At 48.0% G+C, this 22,577-nt stretch overlaps 1 protein-coding gene across 1 annotated transcript in view; it reads left to right on the forward strand.

Annotated features, from left to right (window-relative positions):
• DOCK2 (dedicator of cytokinesis 2) overlaps window positions 1–22,577 on the forward strand; it is a 413,845-nt gene that overhangs the window by 389,042 nt on the left and 2,226 nt on the right. Inside the window, exons 42-50 of the mRNA XM_053907087.1 lie at window positions 1,012–1,093; window positions 2,538–2,622; window positions 4,431–4,517; window positions 9,947–10,123; window positions 11,556–11,639; window positions 17,835–17,972; window positions 19,510–19,637; window positions 20,486–20,657; window positions 21,631–21,751. Coding sequence (XP_053763062.1) covers window positions 1,012–1,093; window positions 2,538–2,622; window positions 4,431–4,517; window positions 9,947–10,123; window positions 11,556–11,639; window positions 17,835–17,972; window positions 19,510–19,637; window positions 20,486–20,657; window positions 21,631–21,751 — 1,074 coding nt within the window. The remainder of the gene's footprint in view (window positions 1–1,011; window positions 1,094–2,537; window positions 2,623–4,430; window positions 4,518–9,946; window positions 10,124–11,555; window positions 11,640–17,834; window positions 17,973–19,509; window positions 19,638–20,485; window positions 20,658–21,630; window positions 21,752–22,577) is intronic.

Below are 22,577 nucleotides of genomic sequence, written 5' to 3' on the forward strand. Positions count from 1 at the left end.
CGCCCATGGCAGGCATCACTAATCAATCATAGAACTCTTTCCCACTCAGCCTGGACATGGCCTCAAAATCCTGCGACAAGCAGTTACTTTCAAATTTTCAGGGCTGGAATGCAAAATGATATCTATTTGCATGCTCTAAAGCAGTGCTTCTCAAACTTAAAGATGCCTCTATATCACATGATGCTCTTATAAAACTCTAGACACTGATTCATAGGTCTGAGGTAGGTGTCACCATTTCTTATAATTTTTTAAATATTTATTTATTTTTGAGAGAGAGAGCATGGGCACAAGCAAGAGGAGGGGCAGAGAGGGGGGGACAGTGGATCCAAAGCAGGCTCTGCACTGACAGCAGGGAGCCTGATGCAGGGCTCGAACTCATGAACTGTGAGATCATAACCTGAGCCAAAGTTGGGCACCCAGGTGCCCCCCAGACTCATCATTTCTAACAAGGCTTCAGGAGATGCAGATGCTGCTGGTCAAAGGAACACACTGAGGAGCAGTCTAGGGTCAAAGAACCCCAAGCGTGTGGTTAAAAGACCCAACTACAGACCTCTGTTCTGCTCTCACAAGCTGTGTGACCTTCAGTAATTCGCCTGGCCTCTTTGACATTGATGTCCTCATCTATAAAGGGGGGAGAATTACATTAATAACACTGCTGAGTGGAATTGGCGAGATGCAAGGAGACCATGGGGGATATGCTATGCAATTGACTGAGAACTATAAATTCATTATGGTATTACAGTTAGTATAGAAATGATAATGATGATTAAGGACCACTGAACAACTGTTAGCAAGGGCTGAGCCCTGGGATGGGCTTACAAGTGACAGGCAATTCTGATAAGGACCATGATGACTTCTAACTTGTCATTAGGATCTAGTTGGCAGCCAGCAGCCTGAGGTCAGTCATTCAATAAAATCTTGGCCCCAGGAGGGCTGTCGTGGGAGGTCTCAACTGGGAACTGTCCCTGCAGCCCACAACACGTTGTGAGCCCTTAACTACAGGAATCCCAGACATCCAGTGTTTCACCGTCCAGCCTGTCTTGGATGAACACCCAAGGTTCAAGAATAAGCCAGTGCCTGACCAGATAATAAAGTAAGACCCACAATTCATTGGAAGAAGGGATGGGGAAGAAAATCCTATGGAGCTGTCAAGCTGAGCTGGTGGCAGGACAGGCCCTGGTGCCCTCCCAGTTCTTTCTCTGGTTTAGCCAGCCTTTTATCTCTTTTCCTCTTGGGAAAAGAATGACCCCTCCAGCCCAATTAGCAATCTGGGTGCTGTCCCTGAAAAGGCTGAAGCCAGAGATGGGAGGAACAAGGCACAGTGAAATATCAGGAAGCAGCAATGACATTTCATTGAACTGGAGGTGGAGAGCCTGTCACTCAGGTGACAGAGTGGTTCCAGGGAATGGATAGCCAGAGTGTGTGGGCTGGGCAGGCAACAGGCAGGGTGAGGACGGGGACAGTGCTCATACTGAGCACGTTCTTCCAAAGGGACACCTTTTCAGCATTTGTTGAGGTTGTGCATTGACAGTGGATATGTCCTGACGATGATGAAGGGGCAGTAGAGAAAGCAGCATAAAGGCAAGGTCTCCCTCCCTCTGTTCAGTAGCAGATTGTGAGGTCAGTGATGGAGCCATGAGGCAGGGGGCCTGTGGGGCACACCTCGGAGCTGCCCAGTTTACCTTCCTCAGACCCGGGGTACCCAGTATAGCACCTCAAGTGCCTTAGAGAAAGCCTTCTCCTCTGGGAGGACAGTGGGAAGCAGGAGCTCTTTGTGAGAAGGAGTCTGTCCCAGCAGCCCCACACCAGTGCAGAAGGCTGAGCAGGTATAGCTCAGCTTGGGTCTGAGCCTCCCCCCAACCTCTTCAGCCATACACTGGGGCAAGAGATAACAACCATCCAGCTAGCACCGTGCCCTACCGGCCCCAGTGTTAGAACCTCCCCAGAGATTCAGGAAGAATGATTTGGGGGGTGGTTGGGATAACTAAAGAAATCTTTGGAAGATACCCCTGGGACATTAGGCTAGGACCGTAGGCATATCTAGATTCTTCACTGAGGTCACAGAAATGATGACCTAGGTAGGCATTAATGGTAGAATTCCAGCTCCTTGGTACTCTAAGGGGTATTGTGTTCTTAAAGGACATGAGACCTGTTTAGCTTCTCAATCACCTTACAAGGAACACCTGATTTTATTTTTTAATGTTTATTTATTTTTGAGAGGTAGAGAGCACCTACAGGGGAGGTGCAGACATAGGGGAACACAGATGATGTGAAGCGGGCTCTGTGCTGACAGCAGTGAGCCTAATGCATGTCCCAGATTTACAAGCCTCGAGATCATGACCTGAGCAGAAGTCAGATGCTCAACCAACTGAGCCACCCAGGTGCCCCAGGAGCACCTGATTTTAAATGCTACAATTTTAACTGCCAGACCTGAAGTTCACTGTAGTGGGCCTCCCCTGACAGCACAAGGTCAGCTCAGGTTCTGTGTCAGCAACCTGGCATGCTACCAGGAGCCTCTGCCTCTTTCTGTCTTGCAGCTTTTATAAATCCAACTACGTGCAAAAGTTCCACTACTCCCGGCCTGTGCGCAAAGGGACCGTCGACCCTGAGAATGAATTTGCCGTGAGTATCTTCAGCAGCCTTGATCATTCCCCAGGGCCACTCATCCCAACCAGAACAGGTGTCTGTCAATGTCAGAATGGGAGGGCATTTGATCCAAAGCAAAAAGAAGTAAAGCTAACATCTACTGATACGATGACACCCATTCTCCAGTCTTTTCCATCAGGTTTGTTTTCATTTCTTGAACCTCTACACTTTCAAGATACCATCCAGGCCTTGTGTGAGGTGTACCTTTCAACCACAGGGCACTCAGGCATTTCCAGAAGGCAGGGACCCTCAGGCTAAGCAGGAGTGTTGATGAAGTCAAACCTTCCAGGACATACTAATAAGAAGACACAGTGATTTCAGTCCCCAGTGTCCGCTGTGTGCTTCCCAGCAAGGATCTGTCTTCTAATTCTCACGACTGGCAGAAGGAGGATGCTCTAAGTCTCTCCCAGCTCTTTGCCTTAGACTGATTCTTCAAATTTGGGAGCCACTCACCCTTTCAGAATGTAGTGAACAGACTTGCTGGATAAAGGATTCTCAGCTGCATATTTTTTTCTGTTCATCACATTGAAGATTTCCTGCCATTCCTTTCTGGCCTGCCAAGTTTCAGTAGATAGGTCTGCCACTAGTCTTATTGGTCTCCCTTTATATGTTAGAGCGTGTTTATCCCTAGCTGCTTTCAGAATTTTCTCTTTATCCTTGTATTTTGCCAGTTTCACTATGATATGTTGTGCAGAAGACAGGAGTGCTGATGCATAGGGGCACTTGTACCCCAATGTTTATGGCAGCACTTTCAACAATAGCCAAACTATGGAAAGAGCTTAAGTGTCCATCAACTGATGAATGGATAAAGAAATTGTGGTTATATACACAATGGAATACTACTTGGCAATGAGAAAGAATGAAATATGGCCTTTTGTAGCAATGTGGATGGAACTGGAGAGTGTTATGCTAAGTGAAATAAGTCATACAGAGAAAGACAGATACTGTATGTTTTCACTCTTATGTGGATCCTGAGAAACTTAACAGAAGACCATGGGGGAGGGGAAGGAAAAAAAAAAAAGGCTAGAGAGGGAGGGAGCCAAAACATAAGAGACTTTTAAAAACTGAGAACAGGGGCGCCTGGGTGGCGCAGTCGGTTAAGCGTCCGACTTCAGCCAGGTCACGATCTTGCGGTCCGTGAGTCCGTGAGTTCGAGCCCCGCGTCAGGCTCTGGGCTGATGGCTCGGAGCCTGGAGCCTGTTTCCGATTCTGTGTCTCCCTCTCTCTCTGCCCCTCCCCCGCTCATGCTGTGTCTCTCTCTGTCCCAAAAATAAATAAAAAACGTTGAAAAAAAAAAAATAAAAATAAAAAAAAATAAAAACTGAGAACAAACTGAGGGTTGAGGGGGGGTGGGAGGGAGGGGAGGGTGGGTGATGGGTATTGAGGAGGGCACCTTTTGAGATGATCACTGGGTGTTGTATGGAAACCAATTTGACAATAAATTTCATATTTAAAAAAAAAAGAATGTAGTGAACACTGTGAACACCCCTCCACCCCAGAAAATGCAGATAGATGCATTCATTATTGCTTAAAAATTCTGACTATTCAGAGACCCCAGGTTAAAACTTACCAGGCCTAAATCCAGGGAAAACTTAAACTTCACATCAGGAAAGAATTCTTAAGGGTAAAGTGGGAGTATGTTTCTGGGTCTTGCAACATTTATTCAGGCTCTGGGTTGATGAGAGGTTTGAGGGCCTGGCTGGGTTCTTGCCAAACTTCTCTAATAGCCAGGTTTCCTAAGTGTGTTTCTTTTCTACCCTTGCCACCCCCTGCTTATGGGACAGTCGATGTGGATCGAGAGAACCTCCTTCATAACTGCATACAAGCTTCCAGGGATCCTGCGCTGGTTTGAAGTGGTTCAAATGTCCCAGGTGAGTCTACAGGCCCTCAGGGAATAGTACATCTCAGGAGCCCTTTAACTGTAAGAAGGAGACAAGCTTTTGTTCAAGGCCACTGGGGAAATGCTAGAATTCCAATGCAGGAAGGGACCTGAGGTACTATCTGGATTACCTGCTTTCAGATTTTTTTCTTAAGCATCAGGTAAACTGAAATGAAACCTACATAGAGTCCTGTAATAAAGCTGATGAATGGGGGCTTCTGTGGCTGGGTGCAGCGAGGAGGCAGAGAGCCTAGAACACCATCCACTTAACCATGTCCTCATATCTTTCTATCTCAGCAGCAACTTAGGGCACCTCTGAAGAATCCCACTATGAACCCATTTTATAGTTGGATAAACTGAGGCTCAGAGAGAGGCAATCACACAGAGGCAAAACACCGGCTAGACTGCAATTGTTTGAATATGTCTTTTGCGTCTCAATAAACTTCAGGGTCTCCATGTCCTCAAACAGCTAAGGATCTTGCAGCTCCCAGGATGCCAGGGAAAGGCCAGGGTGGTTGTGAGGAAACTTAAAAAGTGGTGACATATTCAGGGTGTCTTATTCATTGTATTCATTTAACAAATATTTAATAAGTACCTAACACATGTCAAGCACTTGAAGATTTTTCAATGAAGCTTACGTTCTAGTAGGAACGACATACTGAAAAGTCAAAGTAAATATAATAATGTCATGGTGATAACCAGTTTGGAGAAAAATAAAAGAAAGGTGGTGCAGGAAAGATGTTATTTCAAACAGGGTGGCCAGGCGAAAGCCTCCCTGCCAAAATGGCTTTTGAGCAAAGGCCTGCAGGAAATGAGGGAGTGGACCACACAAATATTACAGAGAAGGACATTCTAGCATTCTAGCAAGTACACAGGCCCTATGGACAGAACATGATTGTGTCTGATTCAGGGCAAGTGAGGATGAGTAGGAGGAGCCCGATACCAAGTCCTGTAGGACCCTGTAGGCCAGCATAGGACTTTAGCTTTTCTACCGAATGCCTTAGAGCCACGAACAGAGGAGGGACATGGTCTGACTGATGTGTTCAAGCTACTGTATCATCACCTTGAAGCCATTCCACTCCAGCCTTTAATGTCCCCCAGCAGCTTGATGGCCCTCCAATCTCCTGTGCACAGGCTTGGCCTAGACCTTAGGAGAAATGTAATAATGATTATGACATTAGCAAACGTTTATCAAGCATATGCTAAACTGTTCATATGCATGACCTCATTTAAACCCCTCAACAATGCCGCAAGGTAGACATTATTATTCTCCCATTTGATAGATGAGGGGACTGATGTACAGGTTATTTAAGGTTAGTGAAAGAAGTGAGATTTGACTTTCACCTCCTATATCAGATATCTCAACTGGATTCCCTCTCTCCTTCTTCCTGAGCGTATCCCTAGCCCATCCCAATGATAAGCAGCACCATGGAAAGGAAGAAACTATTCATGTCCTTTATTCATGGGACACATTGGTACATGATAAGGTTTGACAGGTGTCCCAGGCACTGCATCAAGGGCTTTAAAGCACTATCCCATTTAATCCTCACAAAACCCTGTGACATAGATACTGTTACTAATCCCATTTTTGAGGTAAGGAATCAGAAACTTTCTGCTAATATGTAGCCTCTACCCATTGGCCCTGGCTGTGACCTATCCTTTGGGGGTACTCTTTTCCCTGTACCTGCTAGGCCATGGGCAAACCGTAGGAGGTCCTGCTGTGCTCTCTGCCCTCCCACCCACCCTCCACCCCCATTATGGTGTTTCTCCTCAAAGCACCCATCACCCCCTAAGAGACTACATAATTTTCCCATAGGTTTATTTTTAATATCTAGAATTTTAAATATAATAACATATTAGAATATCATCTCTACTAGAATATAAGCTCCAGGAAGAGAGGTTTTGGTCTATTTTATTCCCTACCACATCTCTGAGTGCAAAAATTAGTTTCAGGCACATAATTGGTGCTCAAGACAATTTGTTCAGTAAATCCATCAATAGTCACTCAATTAATATGCAGAACCCCATAGTATCTGAGCTGGTTATTTCTTTTATGAACTCAGGATTGTGAATTTAGGAAAGAGCCAGCATTTTTGTTTTGCTTTGTTTATACTGGTACCTTCTGATATAAGGGTGGGAAGACCTCCAAAAAGTTTATTGCAATCAACTTATCTCTGATAGCCTCCCCTCAGTTGGGTTACCGAGAACTTCAGGATGTCTCAGACATAAAGGTTTCATGCCTGCCAAGTGAGCTCATTTTCAAAAAATTTGGTTTTGTCTTGTATGAATTTGTATCTTGGCTGTTTCTTCCATGAATTGTCAACACTATGGGACTGTTTGTATACAGCCGTGTTTTCTGATGGGATTCAAGTGTCAGTTCTGCATATTAAGGGTTCTTTACTTGTTCTTGGCCCTGAAAACATGCAGTCTTTACAAGTCACCCCAATCTGGGGATCAGAGACCCATATTCAACTCAGGCATTAACGAGCTATATGATGTTGGACAAACACTGTATTTCTGGGCTTTAGTTTTCATCACCTGCAAAATAGAGATTAAAAAACCATGGAATTGCAGAACTGAAAGGTACTTTAGAGGTCATTTAGTCCAAGAGCTGCAAAATCAAAAGCCTTCAGAACCCAGGAAGATAATGTAAGTATGTAAAATAGTGACATCAAGACAACAGGGAGTGGCAGAAGCTGTGGCAAGCTCCCTCCAGGTGAATTAATTTTTTTAAAAATGAGAACTCACATACTGGCTAAATGATAGACTTCTCTGGGCCCAGATTGGCCTATCAGTCTCCAGTGTGCAAAGCCATTCCTGGTTTTTGTCCAGTCCCTTTATTTGCTTATAAAAACACTGAAGTCCAGATTGGGACTTGAAGTGCCAAAGTAATCAGTGGTAGGAGTAAATTATGCCTGTCTCATGCAGCTCATGGGATTCCTAAGAGGATTTAGGAGGGTGAGATGAGAGAAACGCCTTTGAAGAATATGGAATTCAGCCACTTGATTGCAAGGGATTACCATCACTTCATCTTTTGGCTGATGTTTCTCCCCCTTAAAACTGTTTCCAAAGTATTTTCTCACTGATAATTTATTTGCCCCTCACAGCAAGTTGGGCAAGTGTTACACACCTATACTGTACTATACTGCAGAAAAGGAAACCAAGGCTTAGCTTAGAAAAGTGTCCAGAGCTCCAAGAGGCTGACTGAATCCTAACAGAGAATTTAAGGCAAGTTTGGTAGCAGAGTGTGAGCTGTCTGTGGTGGGAGAAGCTCACCTTTGGAATCAGGAACACCCCTGTCCCCCTTTCCTCCCAGCTCTGCAGTCATCTGCCCTGGGGCAAGTGACCTGACCTGCTGACCTGCTGTGGGGGGAACAAAAGGAAAGTGTGAGAGTGTTATAAGCCCAGCGTGGGCTGACACATAGGAGGCAATCAGTAAATGGAGCCGGCTTCATTATCATGATCAATGCTTTTATTCCTGTTACCAGCCCCTGACATCCAGGCCTCCCACCAAATACATAACCCCATAACTCTGCTGAGAGCTGTATATTCAGTCATAGGTGAGAAACTCAAAGAATGTTCATTCTCATTCTCTGTTCCTGATGGTTATAATGAGGTTAAAGACTTAGGGATTCAAAAATAGCTTCAGAAATGAGGGGGAAAGCCAATCAATAGGACTTTCCATTTTTAATAACTCACCTTAAAGCCTGCATGTTTCAGACATGCCAGGCTATTGTTGAAATCCAGGTGTGGTGCTGGGCTGAATCCAAGTGGTCCTGACAGATTTTCCTTAGAACTCGGTCTGGACCTCAGCTTTGTAAAACCCTTGCGGGGCTGGTCTGTGTGCTGCACCGAAATGAGACCCAGGGGTGCAGCTTGTGGCATATGGACTGCAGCCCCCACCAACACGAGCAGCCTTCACCTCAAGTTCATTTCCCTCCTCGTATGTGTGTTTGTATGTGCGCACGAGCGTGTGTGTGTGTGTGTGTGTGTGTGTGAATGTTGACTGTGCCAATGTGAATGTGGCAGGGGGCAGAAAGAAACAGAGGTGGCATCTACCCTTTTTTGCTGCAGAGAGCAGTCATCCTCACAAAGGTTCAGAAACACGGGGGTAAGAGGCTCGGATTTCACAGATCCAAGGAAATGGTTTAAGAGGATGACCAAGAACATGGCTGTAGAGGCTGGTTATGCCCTTCTCATATACACAGTAGTTATAACTAGCAGGTGCCCATTTTTAAAGAACTCTGCTACGAGTCAAGTGTTGTATTATCTAAAACAATCTTTGCTACTTCCCAGTGAGGCAGCGACTATATCACCATCATCTCACAGATGATAAAATGTAGGGTCCCTTCTTCCAAGAAGTCTTCTCCAATTCCTTGGCCCTTTTGTCCAGCCTCTACCCTGCCCTGCTGACAAGTGTTCCCTTCTGAGGATGACTCCTGGTCTCTGTCCTAACACCGACAAGACTTAATAACAACGGCTACCAGCTACTCTCTGAAGCGGGTTTTCTTATCCTCATTTTACAAAGGAGTCAACCAAGGCTCAGAAAGGTTAGAAACTGGCCTAAGGTAACACAGCTCGAAAAAAATGGCAGAGCTGAGATTTATACTCAGCTTTACTTTGTTTAGTTCACGGGTCCACAAACTATGGCCTGTGGGCATGATCCCACCTGCACCTGTTTTATTGAAACAGCCAGGTTCGTTCATTTACATATTGCCTGAAGCTGCTTTCTCTCTGCAAGAGCAGGGTTGTATCCTTGCAGCAGAGCCTAAAATATCCACTGCCTGACCCTTTCACAGAAAAAGTGTACAGACCCCTGTGCTTAGTTTTGTATTCCAGATCCCATCTTTTGAAAACCGCACTGTTTTGCCAGTTCCCATTTGATGGCACTCTGTTTATATGCTTTCTAAGAGGTGTTGGAAAGGGGGTTAGTTTTATCTTCTCATCTAAACTGAACCTGCCTTGGAGCAGTGACCCTTTATACAACAGTCTTAGGACCTACTATGGGCCAGGCTGGGTGATCACATCACCAGGTGCTCACACAGCTAATAGCTCACACATAGTAGGCGGACAACCAATACCGGATAGGTTGAATTGGAGCGTGTTTCGCCCAGGTAATAAGAAGAGAAAACTTTCCCGAGAGCATACCCAGCTTCTGAAACCCCAGCCAGAGCTTGAGACTTCCTGCCTCTACCTCTCCGGGGAAATGCCTTTCTCACTAAGCAGAAAGTTAGCCTGTCTCTCCCCAGACAGAAGACAACCCCTAGAGCTCACTAATTATAACAAGAGCCTGTTACAGTCCCTCAGGGAGCATTGCTTCATTTGAATTCCAACCCCGGTTGAAATCAATACCAATAATTCTATCTGTTTTTAAAGCGACCTGCTAAGGCTCTTCCTTCTTGGTGATCTCGTTTTCAACAGACCACAATTAGTCCTCTGGAGAATGCCATCGAAACCATGTCCACAGCCAATGAGAAGATCCTGATGATGATCAACCAGTACCAGAGTGACGAAAGCCTCCCCATTAACCCACTGTCCATGCTCCTGAATGGGATCGTGGACCCTGCTGTCATGGGAGGTTTCGCCAAGTACGAGAAGGTGAGGGCTGCTGTTCAGGCCCCAGTGGCGACAGAGCAGTGGTAGGAGGGCCCCCGGGGGAAGATGTAACTGCCTGTCACTATCTTACTGTAGCTGTTTGTCAGCTTGGCAGACCTCATACATCTTCCAGAGTTTCTACAGCCCCTCTCTCATCTCCTTTCCAGCCTCAATGCTACATTCTGCTGTGGCAGGAAGGAATAGGGATCACACGGATCCCCTATGCCTCTGGGCACATCCAGGCACCTCCATCGGTGAAAGGCTCTGGATCTGAGCCAGATCGCAAAAGTACAGGAGCCACAAATCAAAGTGCATGCCACTTTGTGTGAATCTATCTCTTCCACAGATGATTAAAATGACCTCAACAAATGGAAATAAATGAAACCCAGGGTCTGTGAAAATAGAGAAAAGAGAGGAGATCAACTCCAAAATGGGAGTCTGGGTATCCAGATCATAAGGTCCCTCCAGAGATACCTACACATTTTAGCCACCGATTTTATTTTTGAGCCTCCTGGTATCCATGGCAAAAAGGGAAATGCCAATAATTCTATGAGTCATATTTTCCACTGGGGAAAATACCAGTTTCTCAGGAGAGGGACAGAGCTTTTCCCAACACTAAAGTAGAAGAAAAAGTCCTTATTGTGCTTTTACCTAGTACAGACATTAATAGCACAGATGGGAAAATGAATGCCTCATTCCAATATATCTCATAATGAATTCCCTATTAATCTTTTCTGTGTCCTCCACTGATATAAAACTAAGAAAACTATGCAGTAGTCTAATTCAGGGACAGTAATTCCAGTCATACAAGCAGTCCTTCTAGCCACCCTGGGATACCCCATCAGTCATCATCAGTAACCCTTTGTTTAGCCTTGAGAGGTGATAATATATGTCTGTGTGTGTGCACACACGCAAAGGACATAAGTCTCAGAAAGAGCTGGGGGGTGGGGGTGGGGGCAAGGGCACACACAGTAAGGGAGGTGGTAAGGCCACCTGGAGCACCACGGTGAAATAACTCTTTGAGTTCCCTTCCCTGAGGCAATGCTCTCAAACTTGAAGCAGCATCAGAATCTCCTCTGAGGCTTCTTCCTCCACATCCCCACCCACCCCACCTAGAGGTTCTGATTCAGTAGGTCTGGGTGAGACCCAAGAATTTGTACATCTGACAGATTCCCAACTGAGGCTGATGCTTCCGCTCCAGGGAGACTTGGAGAACTCCTTCCCTGGGGTTTGTGGTCCTTGCCCAATGGGGTCTGATCTGAGCCTCTAGGAAGAGGAAACAGTGTCAGTCCCTACAGGTCCCTGTCCCATCCAAATACGTGTGACCTCATGCCTGCCCCCCTCACATGGAGTCCTCTCACAGTAACAGAGACATTGGTTTTGGGGTCCACGCCAAATGAACAGGAAATCCAAACTTCCTGCCTGTCCTCCCCAGGCCTTTTTCACAGAGGAGTACACGAGGGATCACCCTGAGGACCAGGAAAAACTGAGCCGCCTCAAGGACCTGATTGCATGGCAGGTAAAGTGTAGCTGGACTGGGGCGGGGTCGCCCTGCCTGCTTTCTGTCCTGTTCCGACTCCCTTGCCCTCTGCTTGCTAGCTTCTGGCTGGCGTGGCCTAGGTTAACCTCTTCTCCTGTCCCTTGACTTTCAGCCCTTCTTCTGAATCTACATCTCCCACAAGCAGGCTTATCCTGGAGCGGGGATTTGGGGCACTGCACCCTTGGGGTGCTGGGCAGCGATGCTGTGCTGCATGATGCTAACACTGCTCTATCGAATGGATGTTGAATTCAGAGGAGGTGGCTTATCCCAGTGGGACTGAAATGAAAGCCAGGACCCCCCCCACCTGGCACACGCCAATCAGATAGTAGAAGATTTGGGCCCCCCACATGTACTTCTCCTCCTGCTAAAGCTGACCCAGTTTGTGGCAGATAGTGCTCAGATGGATTACCAGGTTTGGAAAATAATTGAGGCCTCTGTCTGGTGGGGTTTGGGTCAAAGAGCCTGCATTCTGCACCTCCAGAGCCAAGCCAGAAAACTTGGATGGCCCTGTCCTTCCTTCTGCGCGCTTGTCTTTGTCTCCCCTCCATCCCTTCTCTCCTGGCACCCCGCCCCCTCCCTCCATGATCTCCTTCTTTCTATCTCTTTCTTCCTGCGCATCTGTCCCTTTTTCTCATAGATGTTTCGGCTTCTATCCCTCCTCTCTCTGTCTTTTGCCTCCCTCTGCCCTTCACATCTTACTCCTCTCTCTCCTTCCCTTCCTCTTCTCTCCCCACTTCCCTTCCTCCTTCTCCCTGCCTTTCTCCAGCTCCCTCTCCTGTGTTTTCCCTCCCTCCTTCTCTCTCCCTCCCTCTCTCCCTTTGTTTCTCTCTCCCCCTCGCTCTCACTCCCTAGAGAAGAAACAGTCCACCAGACCCCCCCCCCCCAGAGGCCTTCAAAGGACAAGCCTCTCCCTCTTTGCACTTCAGCTTGCTCTGCAGGGAGCACTCAGCACCCAGAACACCAGGTGGGCTCCAGAGGGCAGGAGCTGGAGGGAGGCACAGGGAGCAGGGGGCAGCTGTCTGCAGCTGCCTGTCCTCCCTCCCTCCCTTCTTGCCAGTCACCCTGCAAAGAAAAGCAAGCTATTGTGGTAGGGAGTTTTTGTTACTCTAGGGAAATCAGGGAATGAGAAGCATTGGGTGCAGCCTCTTTTCTTAAAATAAGGATTCCTAATTCAGGTCCTTCTCTGCCTCTGCCAATTTATGCAAAGAGAGGCTTTAAAAATGAAACAGCAAGTACTGCACAGACACAGTTTCCTGAATGCATTTTGTGTGTCTGGAATTTTCTCTCCCTTCTTACCTTGTGCCACCTGTGAAACCCAGACATACCCAAGATCCCCAGCTTTCTGAGGTCATCACGGTCTTTAATACCCAGATAATGGTAGCTCCCACTCACACCGCCAACCCGGGAATCAGGAAGGCCTGGCTTTGATTAGTCCCCTTTCTCAGGTATTTCTGGGATGCCCTAGGGAGGGCCAGCATGTCACACAAATTTGTTGGGTGTTGGTGTCACTCTCAATCCATAACACTGCCCTGGGCCTCTCCCTGGGCAGGTCTTATCACCTGGTAGTGGGTCCTCCATGTTGTGCCCACCACACCCAAAGCATGAACCTCAGCCTCGCAGCACAGCTAGTTCCAGGCTGTGCCTTCTAAAAACAATTCTACCAAAGTCTTGGAGCTAATGGGCAGACACTACGAAGACAGAAGACTTCGAAAGCATTAGCTTGGGCTCTTCAGACAACACCCCCTAGTGGCCACTTCCTCCAAAGCACAGACCCCCGCCCCCAGTGAACCACCATGTTACAGAGGCCCCTCCCCACTCAGTACTGCCAAGGGGGCCACGTCCCTCCCTCCCAGAGTCCAGGTGCCCTAACTTTGGGCACTTTACACTCAAAGATGTTGCCCTGCCAGGGTGAAAGCAGCCTTGTTAACAATACTACATACAGCGAATTAGCTCTTCCTTGTCTGTTCTGTTCATTCTTGTACCTTATATTTATTGAGATCCTACTGTGTGCCCAGCCATAGAAATAGTGCTGGACAGATCTAGGCCTGCTCCTTGTCCTCTTGGAGCTTAATTCTAAATTGGATCTTGGTTTCACAAAGCCAGATACACTTTGGATTTTCCTCAAAGTCAGAGAACTGTAGATTTCAAAAGGGAATGTCCTTGTACCTAGTCTAGCAACACAACAAAAGCCAGAGCCTTCCAAGTACTTTTTTTGTGTTCAAGATTTCACAGGTCTCTAGACTGATTGCTTAATTTTTTCTTCTTTGTAAAGCTTTTCTCTATATTTACTGGCATGGAAAGATGTCTACAGTACATTTGTCCTTTAAATGTTTTGTGAAATATTACATATAAAAAATGTGCATAGCAAAAATATACAGCACAGTGATTTATCACAAAATGTATATCCATTTGACCACCATCCAGGTGAAGAAATAAAATTCTACCAACACCCAGAAGCCAGCTTGTGTCTATAAGCCCAGACTGTAGTCATTGCTAATCTTCCCCAAGGCTGACCACTACCCAGCTTTTGAAGTAAACATTTCCTTGCTTTTTAAAAAATAGTTTTCAGGGAGCCTGGCTGGCTCAGTTGGCTGAGCATCCGATTTCGCCTTAGGTCATGATCTCATGGTTTGTGAGTTCAAGCCGGGCATCGGGCTTCCTGCTGTTGGCACAGAGCCCTCTTCAAATCCTCTGTCACCTTCTCTCTCTGCCCCTTCCCTGCTCCCACTTGCTTGCTCTCTCTCTCAAAAATAAATAAAACATTACATACATACATACATACATACATACATACATACATACATAAATAAATAAGACATTATTATTATTAAATAATAATAAAATAAAAAATAGTTTTCATCACCCAAGCACTCATTCCTAAACACTAGAGTTTACTTTTGCCGATTTTTGGCCTATAATATAAATGGAATCACATAGTATGCATTCTTTTGGGTCTAACTTATTTGCTAAATGTTATGCTTGAAAAATTCATTCATCTTGTTGTATATAGCTATGATTAATTCATTTTCATTTATTTATTTGTTTATTTATTTTAAAAATTTTATATTTATTTTTGAGAGACAGAGAGAGACAGAGCCTAAGCAGGAGAGGGGCAGAGAGAGGGGGAGACACAGAATCCAAATCAGGCTCCAGGCTCTGAGCTGTCAGCACAGAGCCCGACGGGGGGCTCGAACCCACAAACTGTGGGATCATGACCTGAGCCGAAGTCGGACGCTTAACTCACTGAGCCACTCAGGCACCCCTTATTTATTTATTTATTTTAGAGACAGAGAGTGCAAGCAGGGGAGAGGGGCAGAGGGAGAGAGAGAGAATCCCAAGCAGGCTCCGTGCTCAGCATGGAGCTGACATGGGGCCAATCCCATGACCCTGGAGTCACGACCTGAACTGAAATCAAGAGTCGGACAGTCAACTGACTGAGCCACCCAGACGCCCCTCATTTTCACTGATGTGTAATAGTCTGTACAGCTGGATTGTGTAACTATATCAAAACGTATTTATTTATTTTTCAACTGATGGAGATTTAGGTTGATTGTAATTTGGGGCTATTACAAGGAATGAGCATCTTTATATGTGTCTTTTGGGCACACATATGCATAAATTCTGTTGGGTGTGTGCCTAGGCATTGAGTCGCTTACAGTATATGAGAATATGTAGCTCTGGCAAATGCAGCCAAGCTTCTATCAGCATAGGTTGATTTTGCCTGTTCTTGAACTTTATATAAATGGTATTACACAGTATGTACTACTGCGAGTCTGGCTTCTTTTGCTCAACACAGCGCCTTTGACATTCATCCAGGTTGTTACAAATATCAGAAGTTTGTGGTTTTTGTTTCCCTCATCCACTGAATGAATATACAACATACTGAATAATATGCCAATTTATTTATCCATTCTCTTGTTGGTGGACATTTGGGTTGCTTTCCAGTTTTGTGTAGTATGAATAAAGTTGCAAAGAACATTCTAGTTCGTGTCTTTTGGTGAACATAAGTACTCACTTCCCTCAGCATATATCTGGTACTAGAATTTCCAGGTCAGGCATCTTTCGCCTTCCTGGATACCAAGAAACAGTTTTCCGAAGAACCAGCTTTGGCTTTGCCAGTCCTCTCTGCTGTAAGTTTGTTTCCTTTGTCATTCAGGCCTACTCTCACTTTTATTAATGTCTTTCCTTCTACTCTTACTGGGTTTAATTTGCTGTTCTTTTACTAATATTTTGGGATGGATGCCTACATCATTGATTTTTTTTGTCCTTTTTAATAGGTAAAACTAAAGCTATAAGTTTACCTTCATTCTTTATATATTATTAGTTTTTATATGTGGTATTTCTATTATCATTCTTCTTTTTTTAATAAAATATTTCTTATTTCATGGATGGAGGATCTCTTCTGTTTCTATATACTTAGTAAACTTTGTAAAATAATGTTTCTTAGGCCCTCTTCACCCTCCCTGTTTTCTCCAAGTTCGTTCATTTCTTCCTCCCTTCCTCCCCTGCTTTTTTCATGCCTTCCTTTTTGTTTTCTTCCCTGTCTGTTGGTTCAGATCTCGGTCTTTCATATTAGAGAGTTTCCTTCAATGTCTGGTGATCTTCATAGTTGGGACTGCAGCACTAAAGAGCTAAGTGAAGCCTTGGGTACATGGATGATGCCTTTGTCAACTGGATGGCATCATTCTATAGTAACTGAGCAGTCCACAAATGTCTGTATAACAGGCCATTCACTTTCTCCAGGGAGAACTCTCTCAAACATAGGAGAGATCATCCTGGCGACTATGCTGCTGGAGTTTGTGAGTTGGAGTAAAGGTCTGACTACCAGTGTGCCGACTTCCCTTCCACCCCCTGCTTTCAGTCTGGCTTGTCATCCCTGACTTCTGTTGTGCCTGGTACCCTTGAGCCCAGCACTCCTTGTCCTAATCGTTCTGAAGGAAAAGCCCCTTCTTCTTGGGGAACTGAGAAAACGGCACGTGGCTACAGGGTGAAGTGGTGAGGACCTGGAGATCTGACTGCTGCTGTCACAGAATTTCAATGTATCCCTCTGTGTTCGGCTCCTCGAGTCACCCTCACTTTTCCGGGGTACCTGGTGCCTCCGATGCCTAAGCTTCTCCTGGGTTTCTAGAGGCAGGTGGGCCTCTTGTTGTCACTCTCCCCCCGCTCTGGAAGGCGAGCTGCCATCCTCCATCCACTGGCCATGTTGTAGGTCGGATCAGATTCCGGTAACTCCTTCATCTTGTCCTTTCAAGGGTGCCTCCCGGAGAAGGAGGCAGGATGTCTTTATGTCGCCATCATGGGCACCTACTCGTTGTTTAATCCCCACAACGCGCCTGGGAAGTAGGAATGATTTTCAACTCCTTGCATCATGGAAATGTTAATTGTTTTTCTTCAAAATACTCTATATTCCACGTCTTTGCAGCCTTAGTTATGTCTCCCAGGACCACACTGCTAACTTTCCCAGCTGTTTCCTCTAGTAGTGGCCACCATGGCTCAGCTACTCCTCCTTCTAACTGCCATTTAGACAGCATCCCATTGACCTCTTTTGTTGATGAATGAGTTTCACTCCCTCACATCTGCCACCTCGTCCTCCCCCATCTTCCCAAGGATTTTGCATCACTTTTTAAAAATTCCCTATTGGCTGGTACCTTAGGACATCAGCACTTCCGTATCTTTCTTCAGCAGCCACGTAGCTATAATGGGACCTCCGTGTTCTAAGATGAGACTGTGTCACTCCTCCTGTTCCTTTCAGCTCTTCTTTTCTTCTATCTCCCAGCTTCTGACGCTCATATTTCCCTTTTCCAATGCCCAGAGCTTCCTGGGCAAGGTTTTACATCAGAGCCTCAGAGCTTCCTCCCTGCTGCCCCACACTCTGCCCCTTAGTAGATTCATAAGGGGGAGACATGCCTAAACATACAGCCTCTAATGGGGTTCTGACCCTCTTAGGGGCATGGGCAGTTTGAGGTCTTTCTTGCCTCCCAGAGCAACCCCAGCGTAACCCCAGATACCCTACGTCCCAGGGCTATTGACCCTGTGTGAAGGTCTCAGAGACTCTAGTGCCCTCCACGAATTCTGAGCAGACTGATTTGGCTTCAGCCACCTTCATATGGTCCAGGTCTCAGGCTGCAGCCAGGGACCAGCCTGTGGCTCACCATGTACCGCCTTTCCCTCTAGATCCCTTTCCTGGGAGCTGGGATCAAAATCCATGAGAAAAGAGTGTCAGAGAATCTGCGGCCTTTCCATGACCGGATGGAAGAATGCTTCAAGAACCTGAAATTGAAGGTGGAGAAGGAGTATGGTGTCCGAGAAATGGTACGGGTGGTCCCTGTGGGTGGGAGGGGTGAGGAGAGGGGATATGGGGAGCCATGGGGATTGTGGCTGGCAGGGACCCAGCAAGGAACCTGATCCAGGGGAGCCTTCCTGTAAATTGGTCCCTCACAGTCACCCCCAGGTAAACGTCAGGTACAAAGTGAGCCCTTAGCACTGAGGGACTATGCTAAGAATAGAAGTCACACTGCCTGCGAGGCACCTAGGGGGTGCCCAGTTTGATGTCAGCACATGACATCTACTCATTGTTTAATCCCCACAATGCGCCTGGGAAGTAGGAATGATTTTCAACTCCTTGCATCTCTCTTGGAGGTTCAGAAGTGTTAAGTAACTCACCAAAGGCTACCTAGCAGGTGAGAATTTTCACCTGGCTCTGTTGGCCTCCAAAGCCAGTGCTTTGGGCCACTAATAAGCTCTGTGACATAAAGCTGCCAATGGCCTGGTGCTCATAGGGACATCTCGATCCTCCTCCCCCAGAAAGTAGAGTCCTAGAACATCAAGGCTGTGGGGTCCCTTAGAGGCCATGGGGTCAACCCTCGGATTTTATAGATGAGAAAACTGAGGCCCGGAGGGGGACGTCAGCTGCTCAAAGAGCATAGAGGTAAGTCTGGGTCTCTTGTCTGTTGGCCCAGGAGCTTCTCAGGAAACAGGTTGTGTCCTTCAACAATGACAGGACAGTGCAGTGCAATCTGATGTCACCTACTCAGAGTCAGGTCACACCTCACAGGTTAAGGACAACTTCCTCCACAAAATCCCCTTACTTCTGACACCAGGGTTCCCAGGCCACCTGCACTTCTGACCGACTGGCTACCAGTTTGGGGGCTCCCTCTATCTTTTCAGGTGCGCAGAATTTCACAGAATTCAAGAAAGCACTATGCTTATGATTACAGTTTTACTATAAAGAATACAAATTAGGACCAAGTAAATGAAGAGATGCGCGGGGTGAGGTCTGGGAGGGTCCCAAACACACAGCTTGCATGCCCTCAGGATGCATCACCCTTCCTACCCTCCCAGCACACGGATGTGTGATTACCTACCAGGAAACTCACCTTAGCCTAAACGTTGAAACATAGTCATGATGGGGTGACTCATTGGCCACATGACTGAAATCAGTCTCTAGCCCCTTCCCCTCCCTAGGGTTGAACTTCCATCACCTGGTTCAAAGCCACCCCCCACCACCCCACCCTATAACCACATGGTTGGTCTCTCTGGCCTGGCCTTCAGCCTGAGTCTGCTCATCAAGGGGCCACCACAAGGAACGAAGACACTCCTGTCACTGGACAAATTGCAAGGGTTAAGAGGTCACCTCCCAGGAACCAGGAATGAAGGCCAGCCAAATTCTTTTCCAGAACAACCACCACCTAGCTTTAGCCAGCCAGGAGTTTTTGTCCTGATGCCCTGCTCTGCCTTGCAGCCCTGCCCTGCTCAGGTGCAGGAGGCAGCGGGAAGGTGGAAGCCACATTGCCTGGCCCATCCAGCCTGAGGGCCTGACTGCTGACCACCCCGTTCTCCCCACCTGCAGCCCGACTTTGAGGACAGGCGAGTGGGCCGCCCACGGTCCATGCTGCGCTCCTACAGGCAGATGTCCATCATCTCCATGGCGTCCATGAACTCTGACTGCAGCACCCCCAGCAAGACCGCCTCTGAGAGGTCAGTCTCTGCCCCAGGAGCCCCCTGTACCCCTGCCCCCTCAGCCCCCAACAACACCTGCTACTTCTCCCTCTGTCCCAGAGGCCACCTTTCTATCTCCTCCCAACCCTTCTTTTTAAAGAAGTCACTAAAACCCTCACAACCACCCTGTGCAGCTGCTGTCGTTGGTGCCGTTGATAGGGGGTCATTCAAGGCCTGAGAGGCAAGACAGCTCTTCCTGGGTCCCCAGCAGGATTCACCTGCGGCTGGCGTCCTCCCAGCTCAGCAATCTGTGCTGCCAGAGCCCCTCACAGGTCCTGCTTCAGTCTGGCATCTCCTCACCTCTGCCAGGGCTGTGTCCCTGCAAGTCCCTACCACGGAGCTGATCTCCCTGCACCCATCCATCCCTCTGCAGCCGGGGGGAGGTGCTCCCTCACCCCAAGAAAAGCCTCTCCCCTTCCGCCGTCCTAGAGCCTCATCCCCACCCAGCCCAAAGTCCACTACTCTAAGGACATGAGTACGTGAGCCGAGTACTCCGCATGCAATAAGGGCTCAGGGAGGCTGAGTGATTTGCCCAAAGGCATTCAGTAAAGGGTGGCAGTGCTGGATTTGAATCAGACCCACACCTTAACTGGGTGTCTCTCCTCACCACCAGTCTCCCTGGCTTGCGGCTCACCTCCTTCAGTTTCGTTTTACTCTGCATTCTGAGTGTTTGCAAATTAAGCAAGCAGCTCCCCGAACTCTGTCGGGTTAGCTGAGCTACTCCTTGCCCCCGCAGTGACAACCCAGCCAGCCTGGGTCCCTGCAAGGCAGTTCCGCTGAACCTCGCTCTCACTGCAATTTCTACCACTGTCCCTCCCGTTCTCCAGCTTTGACCTGGAGGTGGCACCTCCAAAGACTCCAAAAGCAGAGCCGGCGGAGCCGATCTCTGTGGGGAGCACTCTGCCGGAAGTCAAGCTGCGGAGGTCCAAGAAGAGGGCCAAGAGGAGCAGCGTGGTGTTTGCGGATGAGAAGGCAGCAGCCGAGTCGGACCTGAAGCGGGTGAGCGGCACCGGCAGGTCGCCTCTAGCCCCGTTAGCCCATCTCTGCTGCACAGCAGCCGTACTCTCTGGGGGCCCCAGATGAGGTCCCATTCAGGCCTCGCATCTGCAGTGAGGTGGGAGATGCAGAGGCCGTATCTGAGGAGCAGGGAGGTCAAGTCCTGTGGGTACCCACACAGCCTGATGTGACAGAGCCGGGATTTGAACCCAGGCCAGTAGGCTCCAGCCCATGCATGTCTTTCCCACCACTGTGCAGGGCTTTGTGAGACAGGACAGAAGCTGTCCTCCCAGTGCTGGGCAAGGGGTTTCTTTATGTCCACCCCCTGTCGCCAACCCCAGGGCCATTCCAACCACTGAGGTCTCAGACCCTCCTAGGCTCCTCTAGTGAGCCAGAAGCCCAGCTGGGGACACAGAGAGGGACTCACTGCCCTGACTCTGAGTTTTTATCTTATAACGATTTGATAATGAAACTTGGTGTCATTGGGTCCAAATCTTAGTTTCGCCCCCTGAAAGAGAGGTTTGTTGAAGGCATTGTTGGATCCTAGGAAAGGGAGAGGGGTTAACTGTACTGGCAAGGGAGGGGTGGCAGCTGAAAGGGCAAGGAGCCAACTGAGATGCCTCCCAGGAAAGAGAAGACCCTCCGCAAACTTCCCAGTAGACCCCAGAGGCTACTCTTGCCAGGGGAGAAGACTAGAAATAAGTATTCTGTGTTTTACAATTCTAGAGAGTATCATTCACATGATAGTCTAAATGAATGCCTCAATGCCTCCCCAACCCCTGGAGTTGTATAGTGTGCAACCTGTGCAACCATACTTGGCAGGCTGGCATGGAGTGATAGATAACAGAATAAATCAACTTGCAGCTGGGTCCACAGAAGCCTTGCCAAGCCCTTGTTACTGACTTTTCAAGGCACAGAGCTGCCTAATGCTAACCCTCTGTGGTGTGTGTGTGTGTGTGTGTGTGTACTTATTCAGCTTTCCAGGAAGCACGAGTTCATGAGTGACACCAACCTCTCGGAACATGCAGCCATTCCCCCCAGGTCATCCATCCTCTCTCAGATGAGTTTCGCCAGTCAGTCCATGCCCACCATCCCAGGTATGCACCCTGCCACCACCAGCACCAGAAGGTACAGAGATGGTGGGGCCACCAGCCTGGGGGTGGAGGATGGGCGGAGACTGGATCTACACGGCAAAGGGGCCAGGCATCCTGGGGGCAAGAGGCTCTGCTCAGAGGCCCCCTGTCCTCTGAGCTCGCACCACACCCACCCGCTCTGTAGGGGAAGCGGCCCTGCAAGCTGCACCTGGGGCTGGGGTGGAGGCCTGTTGCCACTCCGGTCCTCGGGACTCACCGGGACTCCATTCTCACACTGGGTGGCCCTGCACTCTCAGTTAGCTAGGCCTCCCCACAGGCCAGAAGCCCCGTGTTTCCTTTTTTGACCTGGGGCCCTATTTCAGGAACTTGCAGAAACTTCCAGCACATCTTATAGAGGTCGAGTGTCTAATGCATAATTGCCACCTACATCCCCCAGCATGCACTCGTCGTCCAGGGAGGAGGTTAGCAGCACACGGATGACCGTTCCTAGTTGGCAGAAGGCGAAGCCACAGCCATGATGGGGTGGGCACACCTGGGGTCGCTGCATCTGACATGCAGCTGTCTCAAGGGTCAGCCACTCTGGGCCAGGCTCCTGTGCCAAGGGCCAGGGCAGAGAGGAGCAAGACACAAGCACTGCCCTGTGGAACTCAGCAGGCAGATCTCAGCGAAGATGCCTGCTATTTCTCGAGTGCTGACCAGCACTAGGCCCTCCCTGTGCTAAATTCTTCATCTTTTACTTACGCCTCAACACATACCTATGATGGAGATAATGTTATCAGCCCCATTGTGTGGATGAGGAAACTGAGGCACGGAGAATGTCAGCAGCTAG

This window comes from Panthera pardus, unplaced genomic scaffold (genome assembly GCF_024362965.1).
Source record: "Panthera pardus isolate Hobbes unplaced genomic scaffold, ASM2436296v1 HiC_scaffold_2, whole genome shotgun sequence".
Classification (NCBI taxonomy): Eukaryota; Metazoa; Chordata; class Mammalia; order Carnivora; family Felidae; genus Panthera; species Panthera pardus.